This window comes from Astyanax mexicanus, chromosome 18 (assembly GCF_023375975.1).
Source record: "Astyanax mexicanus isolate ESR-SI-001 chromosome 18, AstMex3_surface, whole genome shotgun sequence".
Lineage (NCBI taxonomy): Eukaryota > Metazoa > Chordata > Actinopteri > Characiformes > Acestrorhamphidae > Astyanax > Astyanax mexicanus.
In genome coordinates, this window is record NC_064425.1 from 43609167 (window position 1) to 43622804 (window position 13638).

The window sequence follows — 13638 nt, forward strand, 5'->3', positions numbered from 1 at the left end:
TGAAAACTTTATTTTGGTGAGTAAATGCTTCCATTTATTTATAGTAAGCTTAGAATTCTAATGTTTTACACCGCAGTTAGCATTGGTTAGCGGCAGTAAATGCCGCCATACAGTGCTACACTGAGAAACCCTGAGTGTTCTGGTAACCCAGGGTGCTATCAGCTAGTGGTTCGTACCACATATTAGCTTGTTTTAACACGGCAAACATGCAGACTACAGTCTAAAGAGCTAGCGTTGTGATTAGCGGCTTATGCTAATGCTAATGCTGCTGCTCCCAGCCTTAGTGCTGGAGAAACTTCACTGAAAACTCTGCACTTCAGCAGAGTGGTTTTACTGCTCCTTAATACCTGACTGGTAGAATTTATACATAAGGAGCACTGTAGATTAAAGTCCGAAAAATAAGGTGCATACGATAATTTCAAAGTTCTTAAAATATTTAAAGATATATTCTGATTTTTCTTTTTTTTTTCATAGTTTGGATGATTGTGGTATTAATCGACAATGCAGAAAATTTTAAAATAATTTAAGAAAAAAAAAAAAAATCTGAATTTGTGAATATGAAGGTGTGTCCAAACTTTTGACTGGTGTTCTTCCACTGTGGATACGCGGTCTGACACAGGGGATCGCCTTGTTTGCTCGGTGCATGCGCTGAGGTTCCAGTGTCGTCAGACCCATCGCTACCAAACGATACAGGAAGTGTATCGGTCACGTGGTTTTCCTTAACTTGATACGCGCACCGACACGGGGTTTCGCCTTGACAGCTCGGCGCATGTGTCGAGGTTTCAGGGTCATTAGACCCATCACTAAGCAGAGCATCCTGACGTGCGCTTATTCACTCTCTCTCTCTCTCTCTCTCTCTCTCTGTCTCTCTGTCTCTCTCTCTCTCTCTCTCTCTCTCTCTCTCTCTCTCTCTCTCTCTCTCTCTCTCTCTCTCTCTCTCTCTCTTTCTACCTGTGCGCGTGACGCTGCTAGCAGTGAGGAAGTGATTCGCTGCAGTGACTCGAGTGAATCGACTCTTCTCGCAGTGAGTCGAGCTGCAGGTTCTGTGGAGCTTCTGTGGAGGTTCTGCTGGGTGGTTCGGCTCAGTAAACCCGGACGGGTTCCGCTGCTGTGTTCCGGGTCTGGAGCTGAAGCTGAAGCCGAGTTTAGGAGAGTTAAACTCAGCGCGGACACCATGAGCTCTGCTGCTTATGTAAGTTAAGTTACTTCTGTTGCTGTTGATTCAGTTTGGGGTGGAGTTCATGCTCTTTCCACCTTAAAAAACACCTTAAAACACTTTAAACCACCTTAAACAGGCTGACTGCAATAATGGAGCTAATGGAGGTGTGTGGGGTTAGTGTTCCTTTGTGAAATTCAAGATATATTCCAAATAAAACCACTGAGAAAATCAACAAAGAAGTTCTAAAACTACTAAAAGTACTAAAAAACCTCTAGAATTTTGTTAGAACTCATTAGAACTATTGTTGATGTGTAAAAGTAACAAGAGAAAGACATCTAAACATTTAAACTCGCTGGAAAAACAAACATAGCAAAGTACTGTTGAACTTCTAGAGTTTCAGTAGAAATTGTTACCGTGTAAAAGGTATATTTAGTAAATCAAACTGTGGAACTTTTAGAGATTCAGTAGAAATTACCATGTAAAAGTTAAGTTAAGTTAAGTTTTTAGGGGATCTGTAAGGCATCTTTCCAATAAAACCTCCAAACATGTAGGTTAAAATAGGTTTCCAAAATGTAAGTTCTCTTTCTAAAACAAACTATTTTATTAACAAAAACAACAGTCCTACTAATCTTTATGAGGTACTTAGGAGGACCTCTAAACATGTAACATAGGTTTCTTTAAGTAGTGCGGTTAGCGGCTAATGCTAATACTGCTCCAGCCTTAGTGCTGGAGAAACTTTACTGAAAACTCACTTTTATAACTCTGTACTTCAGTGGAGTGACTTTACTGCTCCTTAATACCTGACTGGATTATAAGGTGCACTGTTGATCTTTGGGTAAATTTAAAGGATTTTCAGCGTGCATTATAGTTCACTTCTTTTTCTTCTTTTATTGTTTAATGGGTGAAAATAGCCTGCCTCAACTTTTGCTCATTGTTCTGAAAGTCTGAACTGTTTAGAAAAGGGTTTTCACACTGCAAATAAACCAGATTATTGTTTATCTGATCTGGACTGAGACCACCTCTTATGGTTGAACCAAATGGTTGTTGTTCCTTTTGCTGGACCTTGGTTTGCAGTACCTTTCAAACCTGCTGTTTTGGTTTGATCCAAATTGAGAAGTCTGTAGATCCAGATTAAACCATGTAGGTGTGAAAGCAACCTAAAAATCTCTTTAAAAAAAAAAAAAAAAAGAGTAAATAAAACAGTTTAACTGGATTTCGTTGGCCTTGCTTATTCTCCGCGAAAGCTGAGGAAATCATGTGACCCTACTAGACTGTTAGAGGCTGTGAGATGTAAAAATACATGCTCAATTCATAGAGTCTCATTTTATATAAAAATAAAAAGCTAAGTGACTGTGATATTAACCTAATGAAGATGTCTTTGTACCTGAGCTTCTGCATTATCTCTCCTCAGCTCTTCTTCATTACTCTGAGAATAAGGAGGCTGTTTCTTGCTGTGCTGTAGTGGAGCGCTGCTCTCCATGTGGAGTGTGTGTTGAGAAGATTGGGTTCTTTGTTCTGCTTTTTTCAGTATGTTACCGATGCGAGCTGAAGATAAAGGGTCAGGCTGGCATGAGTACTGCACTGGAAGCTGCTGCAGTTATACTAGTGCATCTCAAAAAAAATAGAATATCATTGAAAAGTTGATTTATTTCAGTAATTCAGTTAAAAATGTGAAACTCATATATTATATAGATGTACTACACACACAGAGTGGTCTATATTGAGCGTACTTTTAGCAGTGTGGGCAGTGTACCAAGTCCTGCTGGAAAATGAAATCTGCATCTCCATAAAAGTTGTTTTCAGCAGAGGGAAGCTGTAAGATATGAAGTGCTGTAAGATTTTGAGGGAAAACAAAACTACACTGATTTTAGACTTGATATGAATAAAACACAGTGGATCAACGCCAGCAGATATCAGACATGACTCTCCAAACCATTACTGATTGGTGGAAACTTCACACTAGACCTCGAGCAGTTTGGACTGTGTGTCTCTCCACTCTTCCTCCAGACTCTGCTCCCTTGATTTCCTTTAAATGAAATGCAAAATTTACTGATGATCAGTGATGGTTTGGATAAAGAGACATGTCTGATATCTGCTGGTGTTGATCCACTGTGTTTTAAAAGTAGTGCTGGGTGGTATACCGGTTCATTCAGAGAAAAAAAACAAAACCAGCATTCTTTTTCACATACCCCTAGGGGCGCTGTGGTGCGCCATGTAGAACAGCACCACCATAGAAGCAGATACAGCTCGCTAGTTGAAGCTCCAACCTGCCTGGAGAAGCATGCGAACAGCACTTTATCTGAAGAGCTCCTGCTGCTGTTCGTCACTGTATGTGAGTGGTTTGATCTGAGTAAAATGGAAAAACAACAGCAAACAACAGCAAATTGTCACAGAAAAGTGAAAAAGAAAAGTTCCAGAATAATTTATTGAGCATTATTTTTAAGAACTACAGATTTGTTTACTTAGGTGCTTCCCCCAGCTTCCTCATTAAAAGGAAAACATGGCGACACCTTTTCTCACTTCTATTTAGGCATCCTTACTAGTGTCGCTTATAATCCATGCACTTTATGTATATAAATAGATCAGAAAATTTATAGTAGGGGTGGGCGATGAGGCCCTAAAATAATATCACAATATTTCATGGTATTTTTGAGATAACGATACTCTTGGCGATATGACAAAACACTGAATTAAAAAAAAGTTATTTCAGGAATACACAACTGCAACAAATTTTTTATTACATTTTATTATAACATACGATATTTTGATATGGCACACCCCTAACTAACTAAGATATAAAAAAATACAAGAATTTTATCAGATTAAAATAAAATAAATGATACTGGACATATAAAATCTCTATAGTCTCTAGTATATATATAATGGGATATGAGAACAGTGTGAATTTTTCTTCTTTTTTTTTTTGTTGCTAAAAACAGCAAAAAAGTGGAACCCTGATATGATATTAAGGGGTGGGTGATATGACACTAGGGGTGTGCCATATTCTATCGTAAGCGATAATATCGCAAACATTTTTTTATATTGTGAACGATATAATACCCTAAAAATATCGTGCCATATCACCCACCCCTAATTATCTCATCAGGGTACTACTTTTTTTTTTTTTTTTTTTTTTTTTTTTTGCTGTTTTTAGCCAAAAAAAAAAAAAAAAAAAATCACACTGTTCTCATTTCCCATTATGTATCTAATAGAGACAGATTAGATCTGTCCAGTATCATTTATTTTACTTTAATCCTGGATATATGGAGATATATATCTATATATCTAGATATTCTATTACAAATCTGATCAAATTCTTGTATTTTTTAATATCTCAGGTAGGGGTGTGACATAAATCGTATGCAATAATAAAATAAAGATTTCATTTTGTTGCAGTAGTGTATTCTTGGGAAAAAAAACAACCAAAACATAAATTTATACCACCAAGAGTATTGTTATCGCGGAAATACCATAAAATATCGTATAATATTGTTCACAATATTAAGAATATATTGATGATATCATTGCCTATAATACGATATGGCACACCCCCACCTTATAGTCCGATAAATACGGTAGCTGAATCCTGAATCCTGTGGTCTGATTCCCGTTTCCCTGTTTGAGGTCTGATGGAAGGCGCTGAGACGTCGGGTCAGGTCGTGTTCAGAATGCACGGCGTAGCTTCAGGCCGTTTGGCGAGCAGGTACAGGCTGAAATGACCGCGCTCAGCCCCGTGTTAAGTGTCCATTTGTACAATCTATAGAGCTTTTATTAGGCCCTCTAAATGCACACAAGTAAACAATACTTGTCATCTGTGACAGAAACAGCTTGGCCAGCACTGTTCAGCCGAGCTAAAGTCCCGCTAGCTTTAGTTTTAGTTGCAGCTTTAGTGCCATTACAGCAAATGTAGCAATTTCCTCCGGCATCGGATTGTTCCTGATCCAAAAACAGCGGATTCTACAGGAGAAGAATCATGTGTGGCTGAAATCAATGGTATATTGTCTTTTCTACCCATATTTTATATGATTTACTTCAGCAAGTGCATCAGCAATAGGTCCGTCACAATAACTTTTGCTTGAGTGTATGATATATTGTCCCTGAATTTATATATGTGGAAATCAATATCCTTATCATTGACATATTAGGTCAGTGTATTATTTTGTAAGTGTCAACCAGAATTTCAGGGGAAAAAAAAGAAAAAAATATATATTTTCTTATTGCTCAATTTTTGCATTTTGCAAGTTGTATTGTAACATCAGATTTTTGTTACAAAATAAAAACATAAAAAATCGAAAGAAATTCGAGAGAACATTTTACTTTTCATTCTGTTTGTAAAAAGGCCAAAATGATAAACTAGATAATTGAAAAAAATCAGATAAAAGCACATTAGTGCTTTTATCTGATTGTGTTTAAGTAGTGTATGTAAACTTTTAAACAGAATGTTGTTGGATTTTTCAGTTTGTGCATGCATGAAAATAGACCCGTGTTAGAGGAAATAAACGAGTAGCATTAGCATCTTAGCACCCAAGAGACTGAGGGACTTATAAGGAATTCATATTGATAATAAATAAATCTTCATCTTCTAAGCTATCTGTTTCTGATTTATCTTAATATATTTCAGCTTAATGTATTAAAGCTGTGTGAAGTTTTAGGTTTTAATGTTTACGTCACGTCTTATTCTGTGAGTTTATTGGCTGGTTGCAAAGCTAATATCTGATTATTGCCTGACCTATAGCTAATTTTAATGCCTTGTTTAGATTACTGTCAAATTTTGATGTTATGCAGTAATCGGATTATGAAGTGCATGTAAACGGACATAGTTTATTCGTTTATAAAACAAATAACAAGGTCTTCACAGATTATTTAACACTCGATCATGTAGATCACCAGTATTTTTCAGGCACAGAATTAATAATAAATAAAGACCTTGATTGACTAAGGCCTGCATGTATGATATTTTTATTTTTTATTTTTTATGATTTGGTCCTTTAAAGACAATTTCTCTAATAGGTCACACACAAGTCACAGTAATAACCCACAGTGTGTGTGTGTACATCTCTTAAATCTACGTGCTGAAGCAACAGGAAAACCACATGGCAGAAGTCATAAGCCAAGGGTTAATAGGATGTGGTAAAAGGGTTCCATATAGGGCTGCACGATATGCACGAAAAAAAGAGGCCATTGCCATACTTTAGCATTCTGCTATATATATATATATATTGTGATTTTAAAATATATGTATATTTTTTCCCCAGATTTTCCAGATTTTAACAATTCAACGTTTCATGATTTAATAATGCAAAGATTGGAGTAAATATGCTATGAAAAATAAAAATAGTGCGAAATTTCCTTGTGGATTAAGCAAAGTCTGGTATTTCTAGCGCTAGCAGTTATCTGCTAATACTAAGCTAATGCTAATGCTGCTGCACCCAACCTTAGTGGAAATCTGGAAAACTAAGCTTACTGTAAATATACGGAAGTGCTTTACTCAGGAGAGAAATCTGTGTAGATTAACATCCAGCGCTTATTTGAATATAAAAGAAAAATAATTACAGTTTTGTTTACTTAGCTTAGCTTTATTTAACTTAGTGAGACCTTCTGTATTAGAAGGAAAACATGGCAACACCCCTGTTCCTTACTAGTGTCTCATAATGCGATTTATAATACGGTGCACCTTATGTATGAAAATAGACCAGAAAATAAACGTATTTGATAGTATGCCTTATAATACGGTATAGGATTTATTTATTTATTTATTTATTTATTTTTTTTTTTGCCATAGTGTTCTTGGTATTTATCAAATATTTTAAGGTCTTATTTTTTTTTTTTAAGTATATATTTTTTAGGTTTGGTTCTATTACTAAGAACATTATTATAAAAATACCCTGAAATATTGTGAAATTATTTTAGATCCATATTGCGGTGCAGTTTGTGTACAGGATGATTTAATGAGCTCTTTTTTTGCAGTATTTTTTTTTTTTCTGTATTTATACCTGCAGGACAGGCGTGTTCTTCGTTTATGGTTTCTGCGGGACTCAACATGTTTAGTAACAATGATGGGAATGTCAGCAGGGTGAGAGTTTTCTCTCTACTCATGTTTTCCGCCTTTGATCACTGCATGATGATGCGCTAAGCGCTAGCACTGTATTCTGCGTGTTTACCATGTTAAAATAAAATTTTACCAAATTGAAAACCTCTGGAATATAATCAAGAGGAAGATGGATGATCACAAGCCATCAAACCACCAAACTGAACTGCTTGAATTTTTGCACCAGGAGTAAAGCAGCATAAAGTTATCCAAAAGCAGTGTGTAAGACTGGTGGAGGAGAAGAACATGATGCCAAGATGCATGAAAAAAAACTGTGATTAAAATCAGGGTTATTCCACCAAATATTGATTATTTCTAAACTCTTAAAACTTTATGAATATAAACTTCTTTTCTTTGCATTATTTAAGGTCTGAAAGCTCTGCATCTTTTTTGTTATTTCAGCCATTTCTCATTTTCTTTTTTTAAATAAATGCTCTAAATGGCAATATTTTTATTTGGAATTTGGGAGAAATGTTGTCTGTAGTTTATAGAATAAAACAACGATGTTCATTTTACTCAAAGATAAACCTATAAATAGCAAAATCAGAGAAACTGATTCAGAAACTGAAGTGCTCTCTTTATTTTTTTTTCAGGAGCTAAATGTCTGACTAAATCAGTGAATAAAGACAGTAAATCCACTTCTACCTTCATAAATAATTCCCATTTGCCATGCTCCTCATTTCCGCGCCCATAAATCAATTGGCAAAGGATTCCCAAATTAGTTCATTAATAATTTAGACTTATTACTGTTCAGTTATTCTCCTGAACAGTGTCCTCATAACTTTGGTTCAGTGAGATCTTTTGTGTTGAATCGTACGCTGAAATGCTTAAATCTGTTCATTTTACTTTTTCCTTTTTTCAGTTAATTTGTGAATAATCCATAGATTGTAATATCAAACACAAAAAACATTTATCTCCAAAAGCAACTGTACAAGAGAATTAAAAAAAAAAAAACTTATTAATGTCAGTGTGAAAATATTTTATTTATTTAGAGAAATTCTGAAGCATTTATAAAACTGTCCATAAATCATGAAAGTTGGGCATGATATAAAGAATAACCAGAGTGCTAGATCCAAATTTAGAAGAAGTACAGATTAAAGGTTTTTGCATGACAATTAAGATATTCAGTTTATTGAGAAATATTATGTATATTAATATTGTAACTTTTTGACATGATTTAAATTTGTTAGTTGTGCTGTATATTGTATTAGAATTGTATGCTGAGTGGACCAAATGTAAATGCTTTAAAATAACTTTAAAATTAGAGTTTTTTAGGTGTTTTTTAACCTTATGCGGAAACTGCAAACACTGCTTTACACCAGAAACTCCACTTATAAACGTTTAGACAGGAATAATAGAGCGACTGGATGTACAAAAAAGATTTTTATTTTCCCTGTGGCATTTTTCTTTTCCCAAACTTACTTCTGGTACAGATACACAGAGTATCAGACAGCTCAGTAAATCTGTTTTTATCTAACTAAAACTAACTAATAAAAACTTGTGTCTAAAAGAAACAGGTTAACTGCTAACAGGCTAAACGCTTACAGGCTAACCGCTTACAGGCTAACCGCTTACAGGCTAACCGCTTACAGGCTAAATGCTTACAGGCTAAATGCTTACAGGCTAAACGCTTACAGGCTAAATGCTTACAGGCTAAATGCTTACAGGCTAAACGCTTACAGGTTAACCGCTAACAGGCTAACCGCTTGCAGGCTAAATGCTTGCAGGCTAAATGCTTGCAGGCTAAATGCTTGCAGGCTAAATGCTTACAGGCTAAACGCTTACAGGCTAACCGCTTACAGGCTAACCGCTTGCAGGCTAAACGCTTACAGGCTAAACGCTAACACGACCATCTGTTAAACCATGTTCCAGCTAAATTAGACTTAAATAACACACATTTAGGAGATAAAGCATGATATAAATAATCATCAACTAAACAAATGTTCAGAAAAATAATCGACAGATTAGTTAAATACAGAAATAATCATTACTTACATCCCTAGTCTGGTTCTGCATGCTGTGATTACATCGCACCAGTTGAAACCAGAAGAATACTTTCCATTAGCTTCTTTTAACTTAATTTTTCACTTCATTGGTTGTAAAAGTTTGGGTTTGGCCGCTTAATCGAGAAACAACAATGGTGCACATTTCTGTGTTGTTGTAAAGAGAACCCATTAGTCTCGTGTTTATAGGTCACTGGGTCTGTGTAGTTATGGAAAGTGGAACTAAATAACAGTGCGTTTGTTGAGCAGAGATACAAACATGCAAGTATGTTTAGTATGTGTCTCCTTATCGAGTGAACATTGTGGAGCAGGTTTAACTTAAAATAGCAGCTTCAGAATCACGTTGGTTGTAGACTGATTAGAATAGGGAGTTGTTTGATGTTGTTTGATGAAGTGTCTGCCAGAAAGAAGCTGTGTGATCTGCAGTGAGAGTTATATTACAGTATTTTACACTACTATAATTCTGGTTATGCAGTTTAAAGGAGAAATCTGGTGTAAAATTGACTTTGGGTTTAGTTAAACATGATAAAGATTGGTATCCTTTGTTAAATAGCTTACCTCCGCTCTCCTGCAGCTTTCCGAGATCCAGCAATTTTTTGCTGTTTGTCCAAACAGGCTAGAATGGGTTTTAATGGGGCATGTTTTGCCCCTGCAGATAAATCGCTTTTTACATTGTTATCCAGGCTCAAAGTAGCTCCACACCTTATTGGTAGAATCCAGGGAGCCCTGACATTTAAAACCTCATGGCCACATGAAGTTTGTAGGTCTGTAGCTATGTTCTAGAAAGCTGACCACGCTCTGTCATTTTATGTGGTGTACCTTCCTTTGCCAACTGCTGCTTTTATTGCTTTTATTAAACACCTGTGGACATGTGGTCAAAAGGACTTTCAGTGTTTAGATGATTTAATTGAAGAAAAAATATATATAATAATTCATACCAAACAATGACTTATTTTATTTTATATATATATATATATATATATATATATATATATATATATATATATATATATATATATATATAAAATTATATATATATTTTTTTATTATTTTATTTGTAATTTTTCCCCATTTTCTCCCTAATCTTGCTCACCCATTTACCCAACCCACTCATTAGGACTCCCCTATCCCCTATAACTGGTGATGCCCCACCACACCGGTAGGGTGAAGGCTAGCACACGCCTCCTCTGATACATGTGAAGTCAGACTCCGCCTCTTTTTGAACTGCTGCTGATGCAGCATTGCCGAGTAGCATCATCACAGCAGCGCTAACGCTCGGAGGAAAGCACAGCGACTCGGTTCTGATACATCAGCTCACAGATGCAGCCTTGTGCTGCGAATGACTCCTGCAGTGTTTACTGTAACATTAGGATATGCAACCTAGAACCATTAAAATAAAAAGTAAAATGTGTTTCATAGCTGTTTTCAGCTATTTTGTAGTTTTTGAAAAAAACAACAAAAAAAAGTCCAATATTCTGTATTCAGACAAGTGGTACATTTTACTCATTTTAACTAAAAATGTTAATTTTGATGCGTCTCTAGTGGTGCTTTTATTGTTTATTGTTATTTTCCTCAGTCATTGTAATACAGTGATGTTCTTCAGACCCGTGGTGTAACACAATACGCCAGCCCATTAACACAGGCCTACATACAGCAGAGTCCAGATACACAACATGACAATGTGTATTCCCCCAGACGATAAACACACAGCTGTAACTAATCAGAGCTGCAGTGGTCGGAGCTGGAGCAGGCGGTGGTCAGTTGGGTTGGAGGGTCCTGTGTTTTATTCAGCTCCAGCAGTAGAGCTGTCAGCGAGTCTCTGAGAGCAGGTAGAGCAGGTAGGCGGTTTAATCTGTCACCGCTGTTTCAGAGCGATGTTCCAGCTGAGTGGGCCGGTCAGTGATTGCTGCCTGTAGTTTACGCTCAGCTCAACACGGTACAGTAATGGACCTCAGCACTGAAATACGGCCTGACCTGACCAGCTCCACCTCACTCCAGAGACCGGCTGGACACATACATGCTCAATACATCTGATACATTTTTTTATTTATTTATTTTTGCCATATATCACAATATTTCATGGTATTTTTGCGACAACGATACTATCGGTTATATGACAAAAAACACTAAAAAAAAAAAGTATTTTAAGAATTCACTACTGCAACAAAAGGAATGTATATGATATGATATGGCACACCCCTAAGTGAGATATTAAATAATAAAAGAATTTAATTAGATTTGTAACTAAAGTCAATGATCCAGAATGTCGTGATACTATAAATACACTCCAAATATCTCCAAATATTACATTTTTCTTTTGCAAAAAACAACAACAAAAAAGTAGAACCCTGATGTGATAATTCATATTTCAGGTATAATATCGGTTACCTGGATCTTTCAAGGTTGGTAGGTCTGAGGTTAGCGTCTGATGTAGGCAGATATAACAGTTCTAGCAGAAACTGTAGATGTGTGACTGCAGTGCTTGCTATGGTGTTGCTATGGTATCTGTAACCGTTGCTATGGTATATTATTTTTTTTTTGAGATACAAAAAAAAAAAACAAACAAACAAAAAAAAAAAACATACATTGTTTCTGTTCGTATAGCATATTTACAGGAAGTACACAGTGAGTTCTATAAGCACACAAATTTGGTCTTCGTATCTCAAAAAAAAATTAAGAAAATGAATAATTGATCATTTTAATCTAATTTAAATTTAAATCTAATTTAATTATTTTATTTGCATTTGAATACCCACTATTAAAAGTTTAAGAAAACCTGGTAGGCCACAAGGTATATCACATATAAGCGCTGTTTTTAATGTTTTTTTTTTTTGTTTATTTTGTTTTGTTTTTAAAATACAAAAAAATAGCTCAGTGGAGCTGAAAAATCATCAATGGGGTTTTAATATTATGGGTTTATATTATTTTGATATTGTTCACTGCTGGTTTTGTGTGTGTGTGGCTGAAAGGAAGAGAAACGTACTTTTTTTTGGAGTGTTTTATCATGTAGTGTAAAACTCTTCTCAGCAGTCTCAGCACTGACCCTGGATTATACAATATCTGATTAAAGATTACAGAAATCTCCCTCAGGCTGGATCACCTGAGCTCCAGCTTCCTGAACATTTGACTGACAGCATTCTGCCTGCATGAAGACCCATATCTCCCTGTCATCTTAATATTCCAGGAGAGCATAAACATGATTGTAATCTGGAAGATTGGTGGCTCTGATGTTATCAAATCAAATCATATTCAGGCTTCTGGACGGCTGCCGGATTTTCTCCGACTCTTCCCTGTTCCAGCGTTCCCATCCCTCCTCGCTCTGCGCCGAATTTCACACACCTGGCCTCCCAGCTGGCCTCAGGGCTCGCTCGCTCGGCCGCCGTGTTTTCCCACAAGTCCCCTCTCTAGTACGACATCGCTCATTTGCCAGGCGAAAGACTGACAAGGTTCGGCCGAGGTCTCCGGAGCCCCGCGTTTGATGTTCTGCTGGAAAATCTGTGAGTCAAATTTAACTCTCACGACGAGAGGAGAGAGAAACGAGAGGAGAGAGAGAGGAGAGAAGAGAGGGCTTGATTGACACGACTCGACTCTCAACTTGACTTCAGGCCCAACCGACCATCTACAGCTCTTACCCTGCTGTGTCTTTCATAGTGTAAAATAACTACACACATAAAACAGCAGAAATCCATTCTTTTGAAGAAGCTATACTACTGCATTGATTTTTAAAATGCAGTCTGTAAGAATTTAATCAATCAGAATTGATGAATGGGATCAACTTGTCAATCAACCTGCCCATCATCCAGTTAGTCAATTGTCCAGTTAGTCATTCATCCAGTCAGTCAGTCAGTCAGAGTGTTAAAGCTAAACCCAAACTCTAGTTTCAAAACTACCCCCAATGACACTCGAATCCCAGTTCTGAAACAAAATGCACAGTACAGTTTTAAAACAGACCCAAAGCCCAGTTTCGAAACTAAATTTAAACCTCAATTTTGAAACTAAATCCAAATCCCAGTTCTGAAGCAAAATTCAAAAAACAGTTTTCAAACAAACAAAAAGCCCAGTTTGGAAACTAAATCCAAACCCCAGCTTAAAAACTGAATTCAAACCCAAACTCAAAAACAAGGGGGCAGGGGTACAACATAGAAATGAGATGGGGCTTAAATCCAACTACAGTTTTGAAACTACACCCAAACCCCAGTTTTGAAACTACACCCAAACCCCAGTTTTGAAACTACACCCAAACCCCAGTTTTGAAACTACACCCAAACCCCAGTTTTGAAACTACACCCAAACCCCAGTTTTGAAACTACACCCAAACCCCAGTTTTGAAACTACACCCAAACCCCAGTTTTGAAACTACACCCAAACCCCAGTTTTGAAATAACACC

At 36.4% G+C, this 13638-nt stretch overlaps 1 protein-coding gene across 1 annotated transcript in view; it reads left to right on the forward strand.

Moving 5' to 3' along the window:
- The first annotated feature begins 843 nt into the window (after positions 1-843).
- Positions 844-13638, forward strand: part of st14 (ST14 transmembrane serine protease matriptase) — a 69174-nt gene continuing 56379 nt past the window's right edge. Inside the window, exon 1 of the mRNA XM_049467461.1 lies at positions 844-1192. Within this exon, the coding sequence (XP_049323418.1) occupies positions 1175-1192 (18 nt within the window). The 5' untranslated portion in view covers positions 844-1174. The remainder of the gene's footprint in view (positions 1193-13638) is intronic.